Source organism: Clarias gariepinus, chromosome 18, assembly GCF_024256425.1.
Source record: "Clarias gariepinus isolate MV-2021 ecotype Netherlands chromosome 18, CGAR_prim_01v2, whole genome shotgun sequence".
NCBI lineage: Eukaryota > Metazoa > Chordata > Actinopteri > Siluriformes > Clariidae > Clarias > Clarias gariepinus.
The window spans coordinates 15,436,468-15,460,648 of NC_071117.1; the positions used below are offsets into that span (position 1 = coordinate 15,436,468).

The 24,181-nt window shown below is 38.7% G+C and overlaps 3 protein-coding genes across 4 annotated transcripts; 1 reads left to right on the top strand and 2 right to left on the bottom strand.

Moving 5' to 3' along the window:
- Positions 1-1,153: 1,153 nt before the first annotated feature.
- rcbtb1 (regulator of chromosome condensation (RCC1) and BTB (POZ) domain containing protein 1) lies at positions 1,154-15,436 on the bottom strand. Of its 2 annotated transcripts, XM_053476441.1 has the most exons (13): positions 15,368-15,419; positions 15,238-15,271; positions 11,955-12,189; positions 10,478-10,628; positions 9,439-9,605; positions 8,477-8,635; positions 8,065-8,172; positions 7,799-7,941; positions 7,130-7,320; positions 6,534-6,660; positions 5,283-5,434; positions 4,460-4,590; positions 1,154-2,546 (listed from the first exon to the last, which is right to left on the bottom strand). In XM_053476441.1, the coding sequence occupies exons 2-13, from the start codon at positions 15,252-15,254 to the stop codon at positions 2,406-2,408; spliced, it is 1,722 nt and encodes a 573-aa protein (XP_053332416.1). In that variant the 5' UTR covers positions 15,255-15,271; positions 15,368-15,419; the 3' UTR covers positions 1,154-2,405. The 2 variants fall into 2 exon arrangements, with proteins under 2 accessions (XP_053332416.1, XP_053332417.1); XM_053476442.1 differs by lacking the exon at positions 15,238-15,271 and having other exon boundaries at positions 15,331-15,436.
- Positions 14,264-19,910, top strand: arl11 (ADP-ribosylation factor-like 11). The gene is made up of 2 exons (XM_053476445.1): positions 14,264-14,323; positions 18,901-19,910. Exon 2 carries the CDS (start codon positions 19,031-19,033, stop codon positions 19,559-19,561), a length of 531 nt encoding a protein of 176 aa, XP_053332420.1. The 5' UTR covers positions 14,264-14,323; positions 18,901-19,030; the 3' UTR covers positions 19,562-19,910.
- Positions 19,911-20,043: 133 nt separating this feature from the next.
- On the bottom strand, positions 20,044-23,821 carry ebpl (EBP like). The gene is made up of 4 exons (XM_053476444.1): positions 23,570-23,821; positions 23,420-23,489; positions 21,109-21,247; positions 20,044-20,535 (listed from the first exon to the last, which is right to left on the bottom strand). The coding sequence occupies exons 1-4, from the start codon at positions 23,741-23,743 to the stop codon at positions 20,292-20,294; spliced, it is 627 nt and encodes a 208-aa protein (XP_053332419.1). The 5' UTR covers positions 23,744-23,821; the 3' UTR covers positions 20,044-20,291.
- Positions 23,822-24,181: the final 360 nt, after the last annotated feature.

Below are 24,181 nucleotides of genomic sequence, written 5' to 3' on the forward strand. Positions count from 1 at the left end.
GCAAAAGGGGGAACAACGCCGTATTAAAGTATTTGTATTTGGATAAAATATCATTGAAGGTTTGGCCAAATAATTTTGAACATAAAGTTGCCATTTTATAAAGTTCCCATATCAACTAGCGTATACAGTATAGTGTACAATAAAGAAGATGTACATCAACATGCTCATAGACTGAGGCAGAAACCGAACCCGAACCCTGGAGGTGCAGGGCAACAGTGCTGACACTAAGCCGCCTGGAGCCGTATATTTAGTCCCAATCTATTTTGAGACTGTACTCTGATTCATACCTGTGCCCACTGTGGTCAGTATGCCTGGTTATTTTAAATCTAAATTCTGAATATTTCCACAACGTGGTTAGAAATGCAACGTTTCAGTTTGCAAGCATGATTCTGTGGTTTTACGAACAAATGCAATTGCTCTTTTAAACATTTTTTTCAAAAGATAGCTGTTCTGGTTTGATGGAATTTATATATATGTTGCTATTTCGGCTGCTCCCTCATCGATATAACTCACTATTACGACAGCAGAGCATTTATACAGGGCAGCAGTACACTAGCTTAGTTGTTAGCACTCTGGCCTTGCACTTTCACGGTCCAGGTTTGATTGCTATCTTAGATCTGTGTGTGTGTGGATTTTGCATGTTCTCCCCATGCTTGGTTTCCTCCCACAGTCCAAAGACATGCAGATTAGGTTCATCTGTGTTCCCAAATTTCCTGTTGTTTGTAAATGAGTGTGTATGTGTGTGTACCCTGCAAAGGATTGGCACCCTGTCCAGGGCATACCCTAGTTTGTGGCCTTAGTTTCTTGGGAAAGGCTCCAGGCCCCTCGCAGCCCTGCACAGGATAAACAGTATAGAAAATCAATATTTATAGTTTTCCTAAAATGCTTTGTATGAATTTCCTAATTTTTCAAGGCCTTCTTTCCAATGCCCAGTGACTTACTCTAGTGACAAATGGCCTGCACATGAATCATGTTCAAGTCAACATGACCATTTAAAATGTTAGCTGATTGAAATATTTCCTTTAAATTTTGTATTTTTAAATGTTAAAATAAATTGTTAAAATTAATGAATAAAAAAATCCTCAATGTAATGGAAAACCATCATTTTATTGTTTTGTTTTATTTTTATTTTTAATATTTTACAACATTGCAGTCTTCATGAATCACTTTATTTAAAATCAATTAATTTTATGTTTAGTGCAAATCCTATACAATATATACTGTACATTTCACTTGCCGCTTCTTTACATATTCACAACAAGCGTTTTGAATAAACCAAAAGCAAAAAAATCAATTAATAAGAAATATCACTTTCATAAGGTAAGTCATGAGAAATAAAAATAACACAAGATAAATTAAACATGGACTGATCAACAACTGAGAGATTATTAGACTAAAATTAGCCTGAAACACTCGATCGGTATCAAAGCACACTGGCTGTGTTCTAAAAGCTAATTGCATGCTTGTATTTATTTTTATGTAAACTCTGCTTAATTAGTATTAATAGCTTTTAGCAGTTTAATGAGTGTCTTTTGCCATTATTAACAAGCAAAGAGGTCAGAATTGAATCCCTTTTAGCTATTATTTAGACTTTGTATAACTGTTTATAACTATTTATAAATCAGGAGCGGTGCATCTTTAAAGAGTGTCTTTGTGTCCAGCTGGGTGTTTGTCTTAAATTCTCAGTCAAAGGAAATTCCTGTGCAAGTTATTATGTACTACTAGAAAGGATTATGTAGGCGGGGAAAATAAACAGTTATATAAACACAGATTAAAAACTGAAACAAAAAAAACCAAAAAAATCAATCCTTGAACCTATCAAAGCAAAATTAGTAACAAGGAAAAATTTTTTGCTTAAGTCAACAATGGAGCAGCAAATATATAGAGATGCATGAATGTCCTCATTCACCATTATAATATGAAAAAACAGAGCTGCCCCGAATCAGGAAAGTAAAAACCCGCCATGACTTTAACCCTGGCTCTGACTATTGGCCTGTGATGTCCAGGGGCAAATGATTTTGTGCAATTATGCAGAGTATAGTAATATTATTCAAACTTTACTACCAAAAAGTGTTATTCAGCCCCCGCTACATTACAACAAGCCCAGCATGGCCAGCATGTGTTTAAGAACATTATTTTGACTCACACAGTCAGGTGCAAAATAAACAGACACCGGAATAGATTATAAACAGAGTAACACTGACACGGTGCACTGCTCTGTAACAGAAATTAAGATGACCTAGCAAATACAGACAAACCAAGTGTGGTAAAGTCTAGTGGAAAAATATGGTCTATTTCTTTATATACAGTACATACAGTACCTACTCGCAGTAAATAACATTTCACCATCTAGTGATGTGGATGAGTTTGTAGTAACAGCTGTGCAAAGGTTTTTTTTTTTTAAGTCAGTTTTTAAAAGCTCCACAGCGGCTGGCTCTACAGATAAACTCCTTCAGCATGTTCCCGTCGATCTGCCAGAATGCTGCCGTCTGAGTCACCTCGGTCAGGTGGTTCACACAGAACTTGAAGCAGAACTCTTCAAGATCCTTAACAAGACAGTGAAGTTAGTATGGATTAGTGTAATTAACATGAATATTTAAATTGCCTACATTCAAAGAAGTGAACAAATCATGTTCCACCAAGGCTAAAAAGTGACAATGATCGATAATGAACAATTTTTTTGAAGAATTGTCTTTCATTTCTAACAAAGGTGCACTGCTGGCTGAGTGGTACCTCAAACCCAGCCAGTAGATGCACGGCATCCTTGGTGGTCTCAAGCCCCCATAGAAATGGGAAAGTTTTCCTGTGCCAAGTTAACTTTCTATTTTCTGTCAAAACTTCTATCTAAAACAAACTGTAGGTGGCAGTGTAGCACTGTCATGGTTCCTTTAAGATTGGTGATTTGAATCTTGCCTCCGGTCTTATATACAGTAAGGTCAATAAATATTTTGCAAGTTCTCTTACTTAGAAATCATGGAGGGGTCTACAATTTTCAGCATAGGTGCATTTCCACTGTGAGAGATAGAATCTAAAAAAAATATGAAAATCACATTATATGTTTTTTTTTTAACAATTTATTTGTGAATTACTGTCAAATAAGTATTTGATCACTTGCTTACCAGCCAGATTTCTGAGCCTCAAAGTCCTGTTATTTTGCTTTTAAATAGTTCATATGCTTCTTACGGAGCCACTCCTTGGTTTTCCTGGCTGTGTGCTTTGGGTCATTGTCATGTTGAAAGACCCAGCCATGACTCATCTTTAATGCTCTGACTGAGGGAAGGAGGTTTTTGCCCAATATGTCACAATACATGGCCCCGTTTATCCTCTCCTTAATACAGTGCAGTCGTCCTGTCCCCTGTGCAGAAAAACACCCCCAGAGCATGATGCTTCCAGCCCCATGCTTCACTGTAGCTATGGTATTATTGGGATGATACCCATTATTTTTCTTCTCCAAACACGGCGAATGGAGTTAAAACCAAAAAGTTCTACTTTGGCCTCATCTGACCACAGGACTTTCTCCCATGACTCCTCTGGATCATCCAGATGTTCCCTGGCAAACTTTAGACGGGCCTGGACATGGGCTGACTAAAGCAGGGGAATCTTCAGTGTGATGCAAGATTTTAAACCATGACGTCTTGTGTATTACCTTGGAAACGATAAACCCAGCTCTCTTCACGGCATTGACCAGCTCCTCCCGTGTAGTTCTGGGCTGATTCTTCACCATTTTTAGCATCATTGATACACCATGTATCTACTTAGACTTTGGCTGATTGTGGGGTGCACAGGTGTCTTTATGACAGCTAACGACCTCAAACAGGTTCCACTAATTTAGAATCATGAGCAAAGTGTAGCTGGACTATTTAAAAGCAAAATAACAGGTCTCTGAGGGTCAGAAATTAGGCTGATAAGCAAGTGATCAAGTACTTATTTGACAGTAATTCACAAATAAATTGTTAAAAAAATAATACAATGTGATTTCCGAATTTATCTTTTTAGATTCTGTCTCTCACAGTGGAAATGCATCTATGCTGAAAATTGTAGACCCCTCCATGATTTCTAAGTAAAAGAACTTGCAAAATCACAGTGTGATCAAATACTTATTGACCTCACTGTATGTATGTGCATGTTTTTTTTCCCCTGTTTTGTAGGGTTCCTCCACAGTCTTAAGACATTAATTGCATGCAGACCGGTTTAATAATTTGCCTGTTGTATGTGATTGTGTGCGAGTATGTGTGTGCGTGGACTTGTGCACAGAGATAAGCTACTGATCTGTTCACTATGATTCACTTTGGGAGTATGGTGCCCCATTTAACAATTAGAGTGCACTTCCATGATCCATCCAGGGACAGTTCTACTGTTTTACCTATTTATGTTTTTAGACCTATTTATGTTTTCTGTTTTTAGATGTCACAATTTTAGATGCCTGCGTGTGTTATGCGTTTGACTGGGATAGACGTACCTCAGCGTCGTATCGGACTGCAGCAGAAAGCAGGGAGAAGGCATTTGCCACAGTGATGCCCCGCTTTATGATGTGCTGACACAGTCGCTTGAGCCTGTTCTCACAGTACGAAGTTGCCAGATCCAGCAATCCTGAACAGAGAATAAAACAAAAATGGGATAAAAATGAAAGATGACGTAATGCTAACTGTTTAAAGGTTTTCTGTTTGGAGTTAATTAAAAACAAAGAATAACAATCATAATACAATATTTTAGCTTCAAATTATTTAAGCTTTCCTCAGACCTACAAACATGCTTTGCTGTTTTTTTCTCTGTACATTTTAATTATGTATGCTGTACTGAAAGTAATGCAAAAACAGGCTTTTTAAATTTCGGATAAAAGTGCAAATCTATGAATAAGGGACAAAAACTTGATATGATGCATTGCACATGTGTGTGTGCTATAAGGAGTTTATTTTCCTTTGATTATTCCGAAAATTAAATCCTAAGCTTGTATGATGGGCCACTCACATTTCCCCACATCACACCAATGCACCATCCTTGAACCCAACTTGCAAATGCTCTTTGAAAATCCTGTCTGTCACAGTTGATGGTCAGTGTGTGCACAATGCTCTCTTCAATGGTGTCTCCGCTGTGAACAACCGGCCATCAACAGGATTTTCAAAGATGATTCAAGAGTCGGGTTCAATGATGAAGCAAATGCATCACTTGTCTATGTTAAGTAGTACCTGTAGTTAATGAAAATGTTACATCCACTTTTGCATTACTTCCGGTACTTGGATCTGCAGATGATCGATCCTTTTTAAACCCCAGCTTGCGCTTACCAATAGCGTCCTCTGGAGGAAGATCAACAGTGTCCGTGTAGAGGAACTCGAGGAAGGACCTGTAGACGGGGTAGGAGAACTGATCGATCTCAATCACCTCTTTCATATCTTCATTCCAGTGGGACTGAAACATGGATCTGAAGTGTTCACATCTGTGAAGGCAACACCAAGGAACATAAAGGACAAAGTCATGGATGACCTACTCTTTAGGATTGTTGGTTGTTTAAAGCTGGGAGGGTAAAAAAAAAAAATGTTTCAGACGAATACAGGTATTCCCCCACTTATGAACGAGTCCTGTTTATAAGTGGGGGAATACCTGTAAGTCTTATACACCTTTCACACAAATATACAATGTAAAGCATGCCAATTCAATTGACTAAACCTCTGTCCCTTTTCCTCACATGGTCATCCTGCGCTAATACCGTAACCGCGCCTAAAGAATTAATCGCACACTTCAAATGTAACAGGGTTGCCTCTGCGCCTTCAAATCGCGAGGGCGCCGAATCCCGGACGCCATATTGTCTCAAAGCTGTTTTCCACTGTACTGGACTGTGAACTCTTTCCTAAATTAGGATTATTTGCCATCAGGACAGGCATCGTGCTTCCGGACTAACTCATTAAAACTGGTGAGGCAGACTTGTTTCTTTCGCATTCCGTTTAGTTTGTTCAAAAATCACTGTACATTTATCATGCAGGTTGAGCAGAGACCCCACACCAAGATATGGCCTCAGTATGGTACCAAATCTGGATGTGTTTCAGGTGTATAAAGTACTAAGTGCTATGGTGTTACCAAGTTAACAGGGATGTGTGTGCGCGCTAGACTGTGCTTAATGCAGGGCCTATGACCCGTAGACTGACCTGGGGCAGGCATTCTGCTTCAAAGGCACTGGAACATCATCATCTTGTAATCACTTCAGTAATGATTGTATTAACATTTGCAAGTCTGGCGACACCCTTAAACCAATCCTCTCTAGTGCTCTTTTATAAAAACATCAAAGAAGAGTAAATATGGAAGAAGAAAAGAATGTGTGTGCATATGAGGGGTACATACAGTAGACAAGTGTAGTTGGGAGGAAATTCTGTGGCCTCATATGATGACGTTCAGGTCTCAAGAGGTTATAATTGTGTTTGTTTCCGTTTTATAATGTGAAATGCGCTCGGTAATGTAAAACCAAACATCAAATCACCCTGAACAAACTGTTCTTTTTAGTGCAAAAAAACCCTTAAAAAATTATGAAGTGAAGTACAGACCTGATTTTAAGTACCGCTTTGTGGACGTGAATAAATTTGCCTTCTACGCTGAATTTAAGATCTGAGGTCTCAGGGCTGTCAAACTCTTTCTTCAGAGACTCGGCCACGGTCAGGAAATCATCGTGCTCTACATGGAGATTAACACTTGTTATAACAGACGTCAGCAAAATGTCAGAGTCACGTTATATATATATATTTTTTATCACTAAACAGGAGAGATGCTAAACCTGAACTAAATCAAACTGGATTTAAGTTGTGCCTGACAGAGCACAACATGCTTTTATTTAAAACAGAAACCCTGACTGAACACAGTAACGTTACCCGTCATTGTGACGGGAGTCACCCCAAAAAAAAAAAACAAGCAAAGGAAAGGAGAAAGAAAAAAAAAGCCAATGGCGGCGTTTACCACCACTAAACCTGGCGTTCTCTAACGCCTCCTCCATCCAACCAAGGGGGGGAAAAAGCCAGTTATGAGCATTGTGTGGTATTTTTTAACTTTTTAATATGCAGTGCTTTCCTTGTAAGGCCTCTCTAATCTCTAACTAAAATAAAGTTGAAGTAAATAGGACGTCTTTTCCTTAATGCTGGAAACTCACCCATGGACAGGAGCCGCCACATGACCGATGGTGTCGCGAAGCAGGCGAAGACGTCGTCGGTGCAGCTGAAGTGTGTGAGGAGGGGTAAGACAATGGACTGGCCTCTGCACTGGCCCCACATGTACACCCGGCCGCTCTGCGTCTTCGCTGCTGAGGTGTGTGTGGAGTGACATGCTGCTATCTCCACAATCCTGGGTTTGGAGATAATCAGAGGAAAGGGAGGGACAAAGAGAGAACAAAACGAAAAGGTAAAAAAAAATAAATAAATAAAAAAAGCAGAGGAACACCAAACTAATCACACACAGCATTCCTTTACAAATGAACCGAACCAAAAAAACTTTTTTTTTCTTTTATTTCAGGAAATGCAGTCTTCCTACAATTATAAACTAATTACAAGAATAGGCCCTGAAGAGGTGTTTCGTCAGAGGACACTCAAACAGGAAAAGGAGGAAACAAGCAGGCAGGAAAGGGTTCCAAGAACCAACAATGTGAAGATGTTTTGGCATTCTGACCACAAACACACACACATTATTATTAACTCAGTGGGAATGCACTGCCACACCCAGCGTTCAGTCACAAAACAGTCTGACATGTGAATTTCCTCTTATTTCCTTTTTTAGGTTACAAACAGCCATGTAAGCATTTCATATATAAGATACAAACTCTCACCTCTCTTTCTCAGCCATGACCTGAATGGGGCTGAGCTGATTGCTCTTGTTGCCTGTTCCAAGCTGACCATAAGTATTGGCTCCCCATGCATACAACAGTCCCTCGTCTGTTAGTGCCAGTGAGTGAGCATAACCGCAGACGACCTGAAATGGACAGCACAAGACTTATCTCAATATAATGGGCTAACTGAGACTGACAACATTTAATAGTCACTAGTATAAAACATGTATATTAGTATACTATTAATACTGTATAAAAAAAATTACCTGTAGGATACAAACGCCCTGTAGCGCTGCTATACGGCATGGCGTCAGCTGATTTCCATTGTTCCCCAGTCCAAGCTGTCCGTTACCGTTATAACCCCAACCGTACACCTAAAACATATGCACACACTTAGGGAGGCGAACGTACTGAGAATATACTGTATACATACATACATAGACATAACAGAGTTAAAAAAATCCACAATAATATAAGTAGTTGAAGCTACTAAACTGTGAGCAAAGCATCTCTGCTGCTTAAAATGTGAGAGCTTTAAAAGCAGACCGCTTTCTGCATTCCGTTCTGTGATGATTGTATGTATATTTATAGGGTTTTCAAAAGCAGCATGAATTAAAAAATATGCTCTTTGAGCTATGAGCAAAAAAAAAGTAAAGTTGTTAGAGACGTGCGTTTTACCTCTCCATTGTCCGTTACTGCCATGGAGGAGGTCTGACCACAGGCTATGCTGACCACTACTTTGTCGAGGAGGCAGTTGGAGACCCTGCGTGGAGTGGGCTGGTTGGCTGTAGATCCTGACCCCACTTGACCACAATTATTGTAACCCCAAGCAAACACCTGAGTGACGTCAAGCAAGTAAACCACTTGAGATGATAAGTGATGTGCAAGATTATTATTATTTAGATTATCAAGCATTGTTCTAGTAATTTAAAGTTGACGAGTTACATTTTCCATAGTTAAAGCAAAAACTGTTTAATGACAGCAGTACTTTTAGGTTGCAAAGAAAAAAAATGACACTTTATCAGATTCCTTTTGCAAAGGTAACTTTTATAAAAACAAAGTATGAAAAAAGAAAATGTGTGCATATGGGAAACTTTCCCCTTCATTAATACATTGATTCACCTATTTATATACATCGGGTTTACTAGCATGGCACGGAGAACAATGACCCTTCATGCTCAGAGTCATGTATCACATGTTCCCTCTTACAGTTAGCACAATGTCGCTACACAGCCAAGTGGCCTGATAACGACGTGAGGCTGAGTGTGTTACACAATTCGGTCCTGTCCAACGCCTTTCAATGTGCAACCAACATATTACTTTTATCTGAAATATAGATATCTCTCATTTTTTTACCACAGTACTGGAAACGATCCAACTAAAAAGAGAAGAAGGGGTTTGCATAAGATGACAACTCTGATTAAAAATAGAAATGGTAATTGTAATGCTTGGTGGATAATGTGCAGCAAAACATCCTTCAGTCTCAGAACATGACAAATAAACAATATGACCTATAACGGAGGCCTATGGAACAACCTGGAAATGTCAAAAATAAATACAGTAAAAATAAAAACAATACTATTAATATAAAAGAAAGCAGCTCAGACTTCATTTCCTGTGCTGTCCCTCTCGTCTCTCACCTTTCCATCGTGGGTCAGTGCGACTGAATGATGAGATCCACAAGCCACCTCGATCACGCTTTTGTTCTGCAGATTAGTAGACACATGCACTGGAGACACTCCTTGATTGGTGGTCCCGTTACCCAGCTGACTGTATCCGTTATGTCCCCACCCATATAGATGGCCCTCTGCAAAGGCAAAACATGCAATGATCTAAAAAGGGACAATAGATTATGGGAACCAAACGCCGGGCCTGTGTGGGCCGATGCCACAGAAAAGAACAGGCAGCCAAACATTCTCTCATTTTCGGACCGGCTAAAAAGATAAACGTTTCCATAGGAAATGAAAATGTGCTGGTTTTAATGCTAACAGCTTTAATATTATGGCTGCTTGGGATGTATCTTGACCAAAGTCATAGAAAAACCCAAGTAAATCAAAGAGTCATTATTACCCTTATATACACACTTTACAGAACAATAACAGCGTGTGCATGATCCACACAGGATAAATACAGACATTTTTTACAGACACGAAACTTCACATAGGTTATCTGCTCTAGAAACAGATCATGTGGAAAAGGAACCAGAAGTGTTGAGCTATATCTGTGTTTGGCAACATATTGACACAGATTTCTAACCATATGGGTATTTATTTAGAAGTCATTTAAGGATGTAAAAGCCAGGGATTTATACAGTTCCTGTTTGTAATTAGTAAACACACAATACATGATTGAATAAAAATATCACTGTACTTTAAAAAGAAAAAATGTAGCCTGTGTAGTGTCTACTTTTCCATTCTGAACCATTCTGAATGAAAAAAATAATCATTTTTTAATCAAGTACTTGTACTGGTGCTGGTTTCCAGTTTAATTTCGTAGCCAAGACTACTGTACTTAGCTCACCAGCTTTGGCATACAACAAAAGCCTCCATTTTTAATCTCCAGTCTCTGACCAAGAAATGAGAATCATTTGTGCTCGTGTACCATTTTACCCCCTGTGTCACTGTAACGAATCAGATAAAATCCAAAAACAGATACTCCACTCCACGTGGCTTGTCTTACCCTCTGTAGCAAGCAACACATGTGGCCCACTGCCATAGCTTAGACTGACCACCTTCTTCCCACTCAGGCAGTCTAACTTTTTAGGGACGATGGTGCTCGTGCTGTCGCCTGTTCCCAAGCAGTTACTGCAATTCAGTCCAAACACGTACACCTGTAGCACAAAGCAGAACCACCAATGATTCCTCCATATAAAACCAATCTTAAAGTACGGCTACCACTAAATGTACAGTACCAAGTCAAAAACATGGCAAACCAAAAAAAAAATGGGTTTGATTCCAGCCATGGCATCGTTTTGATAAGCTTATGTGATGTATATTTATTTTCGTCCTGAGTTGCATTAATTTCTCCCCAAGATCTTGTATTAATAAGTTGGTCTGCTGCGTAAAGCTTTTTCCAGGACATCCTAAAGATTTTCATTGGGGGTTAAGGTCTGGGCTCTGTTGTGAAGAATTCATGTGTGAAAATGTTGTCTCCATGCTCCCTGAACCATTCGTTCACAAGTTGTGCCCGACGAACCCTGTCACCTTCATCTTGGAATATGCCAGTGCCATCAGGAAAGCAAAAAGTCCATTGATGGAAAAACCTGTACATTTTAGTACATCCAGGTCATCAGCTGACCTCATTTTTTGTGCACATATTAATGCAAAACCCAGGCCTGACCAAGAGAAGCATAACACTGCCCCATAGGCTTGTTTGGTAGGCACTAGGCATGATGGGTGCATCACTTAATTTGCCTCCCTTCACTCTGGAACAAGGTATATCTGTACTCATCAGAGTACATGATCTTTTTTGCATTCTTTATGCTACACAGCATAAAGGCTACACAGCTGTTTAGTCCGAATGCCTTGAGTTCCTTTTCGCATTGTGCATGTGGAAATGCTCTTTTTTTAATATTAAACATTGCTTTAAGTTCTACAGTTTTTTTTTTTTGTTTTTTTTACAATTTGATTTCATTAAATTATCTCCTTAGATGTTTTCTTTTTTTGATGCAGGACAATCATTTAAACCTTCAGAAACAGAGTGAAATCTTTGCCATGACCACAAGATAAGCCTTCTGACATGGTCGTTTTAGAAATGAGAAGCTACACTGTGCATCAGTTAGGGTTAAAAAACTTGTTGCCATCTGAATCATATTAAATCACTGCAGTTATTATCCAATGGAAGGGTCTTAACTATTGGCTTAGTTAAATCCAGATGTTTTTTTTTCGGGGTCAGGTACCGTAGTTAACATCTGAGACCTTAACTTACGTTAAGCACTAGATCAATACAACGAACCCCATGTGCAGGTATGTGTGCCAGTACTAATTTGTTCCTATTCTTCAGTACAATCTGGTCCCACTTTGGTCCTATTATTGTAAACCACATGGCCCGAAATCCTCTTGTAAGACCTAAAGACATTTCTTTAAAGTCAGTATGGCATCTGGTACTGGTTAGCAGGCGTGTCTAACTGGGTTATGATTCCCGACATCACACTCACCTCGTTATCATGAGTGATGTAGATTGCCTCATTGGCGGATGTTCCAAACACACACGCTTGACGTATTGATATGGCATCCTGTGCGCTCATGAGGCTGAACAGGGGCCATTTGCTTACATCCACCATAGCAATGCTGTTAAAGCTCCAGGGGGAAGGGGAAGCAGATTTGGGTGGAGCAGGGGCAGGCGCAACACAGCTACTGGAAAAGGCTCCGTGGCTACCGCCACTGCTAACACTAAACACAAACACACACATATCGCATGCATTACAGACAGAACTCAAGTTAGAGCCAGCAAACAAATATTCATATAGTAACATCTTACTTCATTAACTTTCTTTTGCGGTAATGGCTGATAAACACTCTTTTGCTGGAGGATCAAGCACAGAAAGACTTTTTTTTTTTTTTAAAGAATCTATGTATACAAACTGTCCTTATGGCTAAGAGATCACAAGCTCAAATCACTATGATAACAAAAGGCATCTGTGACCAGAAGTCTATGAAAGCAAAGACACAAGGCTGGCTTCACTGGTTGAAAAAGTTCCAGTTAATTAGCAATACAGGGAAGTTTTTTTACCATTACCCGTTGACCTAACTGATATTATTTACAAGGCATAATTTCCACTGGAGATACTGTGACTGTGGTCTTACACCTTCAGGGTCATGAGTCCAATTCCTGCTACAGTTCTGTGTGCATGTTCTCCCTGTGCTTGGTGGGTTTCCACTGGGTACTCCGGTTTCCTCCCACAGTCTAAAACTGCTCTTTAATATGCATGTGTATTCGGCGATGGAAGGCTCCACGCCCACGTTCACTTATCACCACACTGACGCAAAAATCGATTTTTTAAAGACTATTGTGACATTTACAATAGAGATGAACCTGTTGATAGGCCAGGGACCTTGCAAGTTATGCGTGGTGGAGCCGTCCGTTGCATCATAGTCACAGCTGTGATGTCAGAGCAGAGGCCGGTCTCAATGTTAGGTCTATGGGTTTGGGGCGGTTTTTTTGGGGATTTTGGGAGCACCGCGCGACGGCCCCATACCAAAAGTCATAGCACACCATTCCCGAGCGAGCCACCTGAAATGGTGCAACATTCGCGAAGGTTGTCTCAAAACTGCGGGGCGAGAAACGGTCCAAAGTTTTAGGCGAAAGAATAAAAAAATTATTTTTGGGAAAAGATTTATAAGTGCGCCTAGACACACTTAATACTAAATGGATTTCTGGGGGAAGAATGATAAGTGCGCCTAGGCACACTTAACTAAAAAAGTACATTTCCTGAAAAAAATGTGAGTGGTGCTTGCCATGTCATAGCTATGATGTCACAGTTGATTTTGGTCTCAATGTTAAGTCTATGGGACTTTTCAGGGTGGTTAATTGCGGCAAGATTTAACACTTCATTTATGGGTCTACGACAAATAGTGCGGGACTAGTTACGCGCCAAACTTTTGTACAGAAGAAGAATAATAAGAAAAACTAGAAAGCGACAATTTCTTCAGAAATTCAAATTTTATTTGTCACATACTTTAAGTGTGCCTATGCAACTGCTGGGTCACTTCTAATGTGTGCGCATCATTGACGAAACTATGATCTCATAGCTGGTGCTGGTCTCAAAGCCTGGTGTATGGGACATTTTGGGGTGGTTTTCGGGGATCTTTGGGAAAACCGTGCGACGAATCTCCACTGGGGGAAGAGTAATAAGTGCGCCTAAGCACACTTAAAAATAATAATAATAATAATAAGCCTGCAAGATAACAATAGTAGTGCTTTGCTTCGCAAGCACCACTAACTAGGGAGGTACATTTCACTAGGAAGGTACATTTCATTGCTTGCGGTGGCATTATGGTCATAGCTATGATGTCACAGTTAATGTTGGGAGACAATTAACCATCCACCCCTTAGAAAAGTCATAGCAACCCATGCCCGAATAAGCCGCACGATTTGACATTTTATTCCTGGGTCTACGACAAACGGTGCGGGACTAGTTACACGCCAAACCTTTGTACAGAAGAAAAACAATAAGAAAAAAAAAAAAAGCCTGTGAGATAGTAATAGTAGTGCTTTGCTTCGCAAGGCACCACTAATAAAGAGTAAAATAATAAGCCTGAGAAATAACAATAGTAGTGCTTCGCAAGCACCACTAATAAAAATAAATTAAAAAATGTAAAAAAAATCACATGCACTCAACCTTTTTCTCCAAACTCAGTGAGCGAATTAGTCTCAAACTAATTACACATGTTTACGCCAGTCTCAAAACACTGCGAGTGCTAATGAGTTGAAAATTGCATGCGTTAGAAGCCACATGTGCTTGTGTGCTTAAAGAGCATGCTCACTGTCAAGTTGAGTTTTGAGATTCTGGAGGCATCTGAGGAGGTAAAATGTCATTGTTTCTTTATAATAGTACAGGTGATGCACTCTAAACTAGTCACACATTTTCATCCAGTGTAGTAGGAGTAAATTAAGTTTGTTTAGACATAATAATTATGGAGGACAAAGATACGATAGTTTAGTTAGTTTAATGTTAAAACCTCTGTATTGTTTAAATGATGTGCTTGGTTTTTAAGTGAGAAAACTAATGCTCTAAAGAATGTACTAGTAATCATCAAACTCCTTTAATGTGATAATATCGTATCAGGTGATTCCCATCCCTACTTTATCATAGTAACTAAGCTCTTTCATGAGAAAACAAGCATTGTTCAATATCCATTTCAATTTATGCAAAACTATTAAAGAAGCTGGTGCCAAGCTGCAGTATTAGCTACAGGGTTTGGTGTAAACAATGCCCTGGGTGAGAAAACAGAAAGAAAAATGTGCTGAAAATGTTGGCTTACTGGCTTGTCGGTGCTAGAAAGCACTCAAAAAAACTATAGAAAGCTTATTATAAAGATTATTGTGAAACAGAATCCCAAACACCTCACACATGAGCGGGGAGTGCACTAAATACCACCATTAATCCATCACATATGCGGTAAACTCGAGCAGGGGGCTTCGGAATATTCAGGATTTAACTATAAAACAACCTTAATGCGTTCTTCTCTAAGCAAAATATAATTAACATCGGTAAAATAATGAGGTGTGTGAGAAATTCAGGAAGCTGTTGTAGCTAGCGTTAATCAACAGCTAACACATGCTACTAGCTAACATCCTAACAGAAATAGCGCGCGCAGAAGCAGCCCGTGCAAAATCAACCGTCTACCCAGCTGCTACACTAACTATAGCTGGGTTAATTACTAACTAGAAAGCCTGGTATTAACTAGGGTAACTAAGTTAACTTTTATGGTACTGACCTACAGCATCGCTCCATCGGCACACCGGAGAGAACTGAGAGAAGGAAAGAAAGAAAGAAAGAAAGGGAGAGAGACAGAATTAAAACAACCTACCTAACAACCAACTCGTTTTTTTTTCAAACACTATTACCCGCTAGAGCTTCTACAGCTTTCAGTATTATGATGTTATCGGCACCGTGTGTGTGTATCAGCCACACACTCCACTTACGTCACCCAGTAAACACACCGCCTCCCACTCAGGTTTACTGTACAAAAGAAAAGACCCTGAAAAATAAAGTGCTTTCATTTTAGTCCACACACATAAAATCACGTAAAAATCCGAAAATACCTTTTTAAAAATTACATTCCACGCTGAGTAATAACATTTTGCAGTTATCACAGTGAATTTATTTTTAGATTTGTCAAGTGATATAAATCATAAAGCACAATTATCAGTTACAGTGGAACCTCGGATTACGAGCATAATTCGTTCCGGGAGCAGCTTGTATTACAAAACACTTGTAAACCAAATTTAATTTTCCCATAAGAAATAATGGAAACTCAAATTATTCGTTCTACAGCCCAAAAAAATAAATACATAAAAATAATTAATATTAATATAAAGTAAAAAAATAAAGTAAAAATAAAACAAATTAACCTGCACTTTACCTTTAAAAAAAGTAAAAATAAATCCCGACAGATAAGTGTTTCCATTTGTGCACGCAGGCACTGTGACACTCACACACACACACACGCACACAGCGCCAGACACACACTCTCTCTGATTTACACAGAAACTCCGTTTCTAACTTCCGTTAGTATGCGCACAAGCAAGTGTGACTAGCGATGTTCCCAGCAATTTTTTTTTTAGATAATACAGTCTCTTCGTAAATGTGTGTACACGCACATTACACACACACATTAATGAAGCACTAGTCAGAATCGCGTAAGCGCATACTAACGGAATCACTGCTGTAAAGTAAAAAAACAACAACAAATGAACCAGTACATTACCTTTGAAAAGAATCGCAACAGAGCAGAGTTTCTGTGCATGGCAGAGAGTGTGTGTCTGGCGCTGTGTGTGGAAAGCCAAGAGGAGGGAGTGAGAGGGGTGCTGTAAAGGCGAGAGAGTGTGTGTGTGTGTGTGTTGTTGTTGTGAGTGAAGGAGCTTGGTGTCAAATTACGAGCACACACACACACACACACACACACACTCTCGCCTTTACAGCCCCCCTACCACCCCCAAGAAGCGCATGCGTGATACATGATACTCGGTGCTCGTAAACCAAGACAATGCTTGTTTTTCAAGTAAAAAATTATTTAAAATCTTTGCTCGTCTTGAGGAACACTCGTAAACCAAGTGGGCCAGGGGTAGCTCAGTGGGTTAAGGCATTGGATTACGGTTCGGAAGATCCCAGGTTCAAACCCCACAACCACCAAGTTGCCACTGTTGGGCCCTTGAGCAAGGCCCTCAACTGCTCAGATGTATAATGAGATAAAAATGTAAGTCGCTCTGGATAAGAGCGTCTGCCAAATGCCTAAATGTAAACCGCGTTACTCGTAATCCAAGGTTCCACTGTTTTATATTTAGGGCCCAAGCACTATGACATCAGCCCTTTGTTGTCATAGTGTGTACAGGACCCTATTGTTTTCCTAAGGATTTTTGTTATTTAATTTTTTCCCCACCATTTGGGGCTTTTTGGAATCTTAACATACTAGGGCCGTTTTGTTTTCCTAAGGATTTTTAGGATTTGGGGCTTTTTGGGTTTTTTAACATTAACATGCTTAAATACTTGCATGTATGCACGCGAAACCTGGTATAAATTTACAGCTCATAAAGCTGAAAAACCTTCAAACGTTGTCATAGACTCAACTTAACAGGTAGTCAGTTATTTTGTGTTGTTTGCAAAATGCATCTGAAGGAATTTGATACTCTTCCTAGGAAATTTATAGGATTGTCACCAAACCATCCTACCAGGCCTCCAAACGGGCCTACGTGATCTCAAGATACTGAGCATGCAAAATTGTAGAGGCATTTTTGATATTCCGTGTGGCTTTATATTGAGTGATATTATATTAAGTGACTTCAAATTGTGATGTTTTTTTTCCAGCATCTGGGGCTTTTTGGAAATCTAAACATAAAATTCCCCCCTTTTTCAAAATGATGTCATAATGATATTGGTATGTCCCCTTTAAATGCATGTGCCCCTCATTACCAGTAAAGGGCAAACTTAATGCTTCTGCATACCAAGAAATCTTGAACAATACTATGCTTCCAATTTTGTGGCAATAGTTTGAGGACTGTCCTCGCTATTCCAACTTACCTACTTTTTAGTCCTTGCTTCGTGCCCCAGTTTGATCCTTTTTTGTGCTTCACTTTGTCGAATAGATACTTTTTAAGGGATTTCTTTATTCAATTCAGTCGGGCAAGTAATCAGCCCTGGTTGTGGCAAGTGAAATTTAACTCAGTTTCCAAAAATGTGGTTAATTATCACAGTTCCTTCATGTTTTAGCATGAATAAAATAAATTTAACCATCATTGAAAAACTTTCTTTTGTATTTACTCTGGTTATCATTTTGTAATATAAAAATGTTTGATGATCTGAATTATTTAAGTGTGACAAATATGCAAAAATAAATACATAAATAAAAATCAACCAGGAAGGGGCAAATACTTTTTACAGCCATGTACCATATCCTTATTACATACTACACTTTCTGTATATTAAGCACTTTTGCACTCCTGGTTAGTTGCTAACTGCATTTCATTAGCTTTGTACATGTACTTTGCACAATGATGATAAAGTGGAATCTAATCTTATCTAAAAACTTATTTATTTGGTCAAGACTTTGGTGAAAAATTAGTTCTTAGGTAAAGGTGTAAATCTATAGGCCTCATAGACATACAGTTTTATGGTGAACTGGTATGTTTGGATGTAGTCTTCCCCACTCTCATTGATCACTCAGGTTTTTCGGCCAGCTTTCTACTTGTTCTAAAACTATTGAGGGACTGCAGTCACAAGACATCACAGAAAAACTGCACACATCAGCCCATTCCTTCTGTGATGTAACGGCAGTTGCTTAAATGTTTTTAGAAATAGTACCTGAGCATCTATAAGTGAAAGCAAACTTTGATATTGACTTAAACACCTTATGTTATATTGAACTTTCAAACTTCTATGATTTTTCCTAGACAATATAGTCATCATATTTTGAAGTCACCATAGTTATTCATTCATTCAAAGCCAAAATTACCTCTGACATATTATAATGTAATTTTATAATATGAAATACAATTTATAAACATGACATTAAAACTAATGAGCAAATTTAAAATTTTAAATAAAGTGTTTTGCTTGCTACTTTCCTTAATTCGCTTTAAGATTATTGTTTATTGAACATTCTTTATAAAAACCAGAGATTTAATTACATAATAATAAAATAATTCAAAAACAATTTAACACAAAATTTCATATAATTTAACTGGATTTAATTAATGGATGCATCCTGTAACCATAAATGTGCATTGAACAAAAACAAAGGTTACACCCTCATCAAGAAGAATGTTGGCTAACTTGTTTAAGTCACGTGATAGAGGTGTTTAGCAAAAACTGCCATATATAAGGAAATCTGCTGTGGCTACTCATTGTAGCTTCTGATTCGCACTTTTTTTTGCCTGAACAGATCATAGGACCTACATCAGACCTTTGGAGCCCATTCCTGCTGACTCAAATTTCTCCTGAGGGCAAAAGGTAAAAATTCTTCTCAAACAAAACACATCAGTGGCGCCATAACAAGAAGGACGAAGTCTGCAATGGGGTCCAGTCTTCAGAGGCAGAAAAAGTTCAAAAAGGTGCCCCATGTTGTCTTATTAGGCCTGGACTCTGCTGGGAAATCCACTCTGCTCTACAGGCTCCACCGAGGTGCCCTCATGGAAACTACGCCTACCATAGGCTTCAACGTGGTTACCCTCCAGCTGAACAAGAAGTCAGTGCTTACCATTTGGGACGTAGGTGGTCAGGGGAGTCTGAGGCCCAACTGGAGGTACTATTTGGAGGGATGCAAAGCGCTGGTGTTCGTGGTGGATGCCAGTGACAGGACTCGCATAGATGAAGCAAAGATGGCTCTGAAGAACATTTTAAGTGATCACAACCTGGAAGCTGTTCCATTGATGGTCTTGGCTAATAAAACCGACATACCAAATTCGATGGATTTAAATGAGGTGTGTCAAGAGCTGGATTTAGTCAGCTACACCGACAGGGTTTGGGAGATCCAGGCATGCAGTGCTTTAAAAGGACTCGGACTAACACAGGCTTTTCTAACAGTGGCCAAACTGGTTCAATAGCAGTGTGGAAATATGGAGAAAAAAATAAACAATATTCAAATGCAAGTTTTTGGAATAACAAGGTTTGTAGGTAAAGTCTAAAAGCTAGTGGGAAGGAAATGAGAACGGTGTAATATAACTGATAAGATGCCTGAACCAATGCCGAATCATGAACGGGTTCTCGATAAAAGGAGACAAAACAAGAAAGATTTAAAGACTTTTTTTTTGACCAATTGAGACATGATACAGGAAACATGTTTTACAAGAGTGTCAGATTTATTTATATGAATAGCTTATGATGTAGTCTAATGCACAAATGAATGCACTGTACTAATTGCTATGTGATTAAACTATAGTATTCTTGACTCTAGCAATACAAAAATTGTTGATCTTTATATTATTGACATTATGATATAACAAAATAATTCTATTCATCATGTTGTCATGTTTCTGTCTTGGGTGCATTCCTGAGGTAGACTTCATGGGTGTGTTAAAAAAATTCAACACATCGTCCACTTAGTAAATCATTTTGTCCATCAAAACATGGAATTAAAACATAATTCACTTCATAACTGTTGAGCAACAAATATGTGCCACTCTCTATTAGGACTGTGTAATTAGGACAGAAATCACTGTGTTTGGCAAATCTAAGAGCTCTAACAAAATTACAAATCTAAACAATATGACGACTCGTGTATTGCATTTAGTCCTTCTCTGTTTCTTCCTAAACAAACCCATCAAACCTGCATATCTACTTCTTCTTCTTCTTCTTCTTCTTCCTCATATATTGATGGGAGTTCTGTAGATGCTTCCATGACTGGCAAAGCAACAGTCCTGGCACTACAACCCACACACCATTAAAGAAGACCAGGTAGACCCACAGATAGAGCCAGTTCTTGATATTCAGGTTAGGACTTCCTATCAGCCAGTCTGGGCAAAAGGTCATCCAGCCGCCATACAGCTCACACACACACAGGCTGATTTGAACAAAGTGCCTTGAATGTAGGGCAGAGGATGTCAGTGTTAGGGTTTTACATGGGTACATGTTAACACATTTAAAAACATAAAGTGCATAGTTCTTCCCAGCTGGTGACTGGGTGAACAAAAGTTACATAGAGTAAAGAATATAATTCCATTAATAAATCAAAGTTTAAGTTAAGTGGGATTTTTTTCATATTCTGAGTTTCTTTAAATTAAATATATATATATATAGTGAATGTACCACTTTTGTACAAATCATATATTTAAAAGGATAAAAATAAAAATAAAAAGATAATTTTTACATGATGATACAGAGGAAAGGGACAAGAGACTGCAATACCATTTAAGAATATAAAAAAGATGGTCAAGTCAAAGCAGGACTTATTTATTAAGGATAATTTTCTGTGATTGAAGGCGTAAAACTGATTGACATTTAAGCACAGTACGGTGATGAGATTGGTTTGTCTTGAACATCACTCATATGACAGCAAGAATGGGAAATGCATACTTTTTAAGTAAGTTATTGTTTTTTTGCACTTTTAATGTAAATAAATATCTTTAAGACCTAACAGACTAAATGTGTTCACCTGTAATGCTTGTCTTTAATAATAGCGAAGACCAAAAGCAGCGCTAGGGACCCGTCCAGCACGACAGTCAGCAGCTCCAAAGATACGATGGTTGGGTCTGAATGAAGCCAACGCTGATCTGCCTTTCCGTATTCCTTCCCTACAAGACATTGTCAAGCATGATAAGTATCAATTGTAGATCTACAAATGATAAGCATCAATTGTAGATCAGTAGCAGGCAAAGATAAAGCTGCTGAAATGTGCATTTATTTTAGTGTGCTTGCTATTCCTGGCTTAAAGGAGATACACTTAAAGTCAACTAAGAATTAAAGAAATACAGAATCACACTCAAAACACAAAGCGCTTTTTCAGATTTTAACAACATGTCCTTGTTAATTCATTAAAATTGGGACAGTACATTACTTTTACATTTAGGCATCTGGCAGACGCTCTTATCCAGAGTGACTTACAAATGTGCTTGAACGTTTCTGTCACTGGATAGATCCTTACACTGGTTACTAAGTTATGGTTACTGGTTATTATCTACATAGTCCAATATTAATAAAAGGTGAAAAACAAATCACAAAAAAGTAGTATAATTTTTTTCTTGTACTCTTAATTTAATTCTCACTTCACAAATCAAATATCTCTCGTCCTTCTTCCATACCCAATCATAAGACCCTGGGCTACTTTTGTTCGAAGGGGTAAACAGTCAGTTTAACACTTTTAAACATTACATCAAAAAATCACTTTAGCAATACTAAATTATTACAATTAATTGAATTATTATTAATACTTTATTAACGTATTTTGTAGCTTTTGTAGATTTGCTGTTCTCAATATTATCAACATGTAACTTTAAAAAAAAATAGTAAAAAAAGGAAAGAAATTGTGACTCTAGTGATCACCTTAGATTTAAAAAATCCTGAAATAATTTTTATTATTCAGAAATGATATTTTATAGTCATTTTCTGACTTTGGCATTACCTGTTTTTAACCTGAATTTTATAAAATGTTGAACAGAGAGATTTCAATAAATTAATTAATTTTTAAAAGTTTACTGTTGAACAATCAATTGAATAATATAGATAATATTTAGATTAAAAGATACATCTAAATATTATACTTCACTATTATTTATTCCTTCATTTATCTTCTGTACCTCTTATCCTGTACAGGGTAACTGGGAGTCCTGGAGTCTATCCCAGGAGACTTCGACAGGGTACCAATTCATCACAGGACACACACATGCAAGAAAACATGCAAACTCCATGCACGCAGACCCTCGAGGAGAATCGAACACTCGACTCTGGAGGTGCGAGCCCACAGTGATAACCACCACACCACTGTGCCGTCTTATTATATTATAATATTATATAAAAATTCTATATAATCTTGCAATTTTAGAGCAAAATATAAATGTGAATATGCATATAGGAATTGTATGTATGAAAGGGCTTAACTTGTATTACATCTCCTATTATTACATATATACTATATGCACAAGAGTATTTGGCCAATCCTGCAATGACATTGTATCCAAATACATGCACTTATGCACAATATGGAGTTAGTCCTTATTTTGTAAATACAACGGCTTCTGTTTTCTTAAAAGACCATCCAGAAGATTCTGTGAAAATTCGTAGAGTATTTATGAAACCTGGAACTGATGTTGGACGAGAAGGCCTTGACTCGCAATCTAATAATTCATTTCATCCTGAAGGTGCTCGATGGGGTTGAGGTCACAGGGCTCTGTGTTAGGGCCAGTCACATTTTTCCACACCAAACTCATGAAACCATGTCTTTATAGTCCTTGCTTTGTGCACTGGAGCACAGTCATGTTGAAATAGACGAGGATCTTCCCCAGACTGGTGCTACAAAGTTGAAAGTATAGCATTGTCATTGTCCCAGATGTCTAGTTCACTGGGGATAAGGGGCCTGACTCAATAATTGGACTTGGACTCACTTGGCCAAATCATTTTGTCAATAAATTGTAATTGTACGCAGAATAAACCCACAGTCTCTTGACATTTCATGCTTTTTAGTAATAAAAAAAACACTGAATTAACAATGAACAGATTTGGCCAAATACTTTTAAAGTCCATATTGTGCACGTACAGTATGTACAAACAGTGTCCTGTCGCGCCTCTACCTTTATTGAACGCTAGATGTCGCTCAAAGCACTTTTCACATTTTAACACGTGGCCTCCAACTACTGCATTGCTGAATCCAGATATGTTCATTTACTGTAAATGTAAGACATGAAAGAAAAAAAAACGGGATATGCAAACATGGCATTCATATAATATATATTATGCAATATAATACTTACACAATTCTGCAAAAATGCCATCTGATGTTGCAACAGTTCCAACCAGTGACATGTAAACAAACGGACCCTCCTGCAAAACGACCCGAGAAAAACCCTGAGCGATGATCCAATTTCTGGTTCTGCTTCTAAACGCTCCGTACATCTACTTACCAGAGTAATATGGACAATGGCATCGTAGAACAGCCAAACGAGGACCCAGCGATCAACTGCTGAACATTTCTTGCCCCAGATTTGCGCCAAAATCAAACCGACGGCAAACTGTGCGGCGCAGGCGAGGAGAGAGACCACAGCCACGGGGGTGAGAAGTGCTGCGTCATCCTCCATCGTGTGAGCGAACAGCAGGTCCTCGGGGGGACACGCGCTGGAGGGCTATGAGGAACCAATCTATGAACTTTAATCTACTTTTTTAGCCCCTCCCCCTCCCCCTCAAAGGGTTAGAGTCCAACATCCTGCACTGGAAGAGAGATTGAACATACACTGATCAGCCATAACATTATGACCACCTGCCTAATACTGAGTAGGTCCACATTTTTGGCACCATAACACTGATGCACTGTGTGTCCTGACACCTTTCCAGCACCTTTCTCTCACAACCATCTTGCATTAACCTTTTCCTCAATTTGATCTACACTGGCACTTCTTTCGGATAGGACCAGCCTTCACTCCTAAGCGCATCAGTGACCCTTGGCTACCCATGACCCTGTCGCCAGTTCAATGGTTTTCCTTCCTTGGATCACTTTTGGTAGATCCTGACCAGGAACA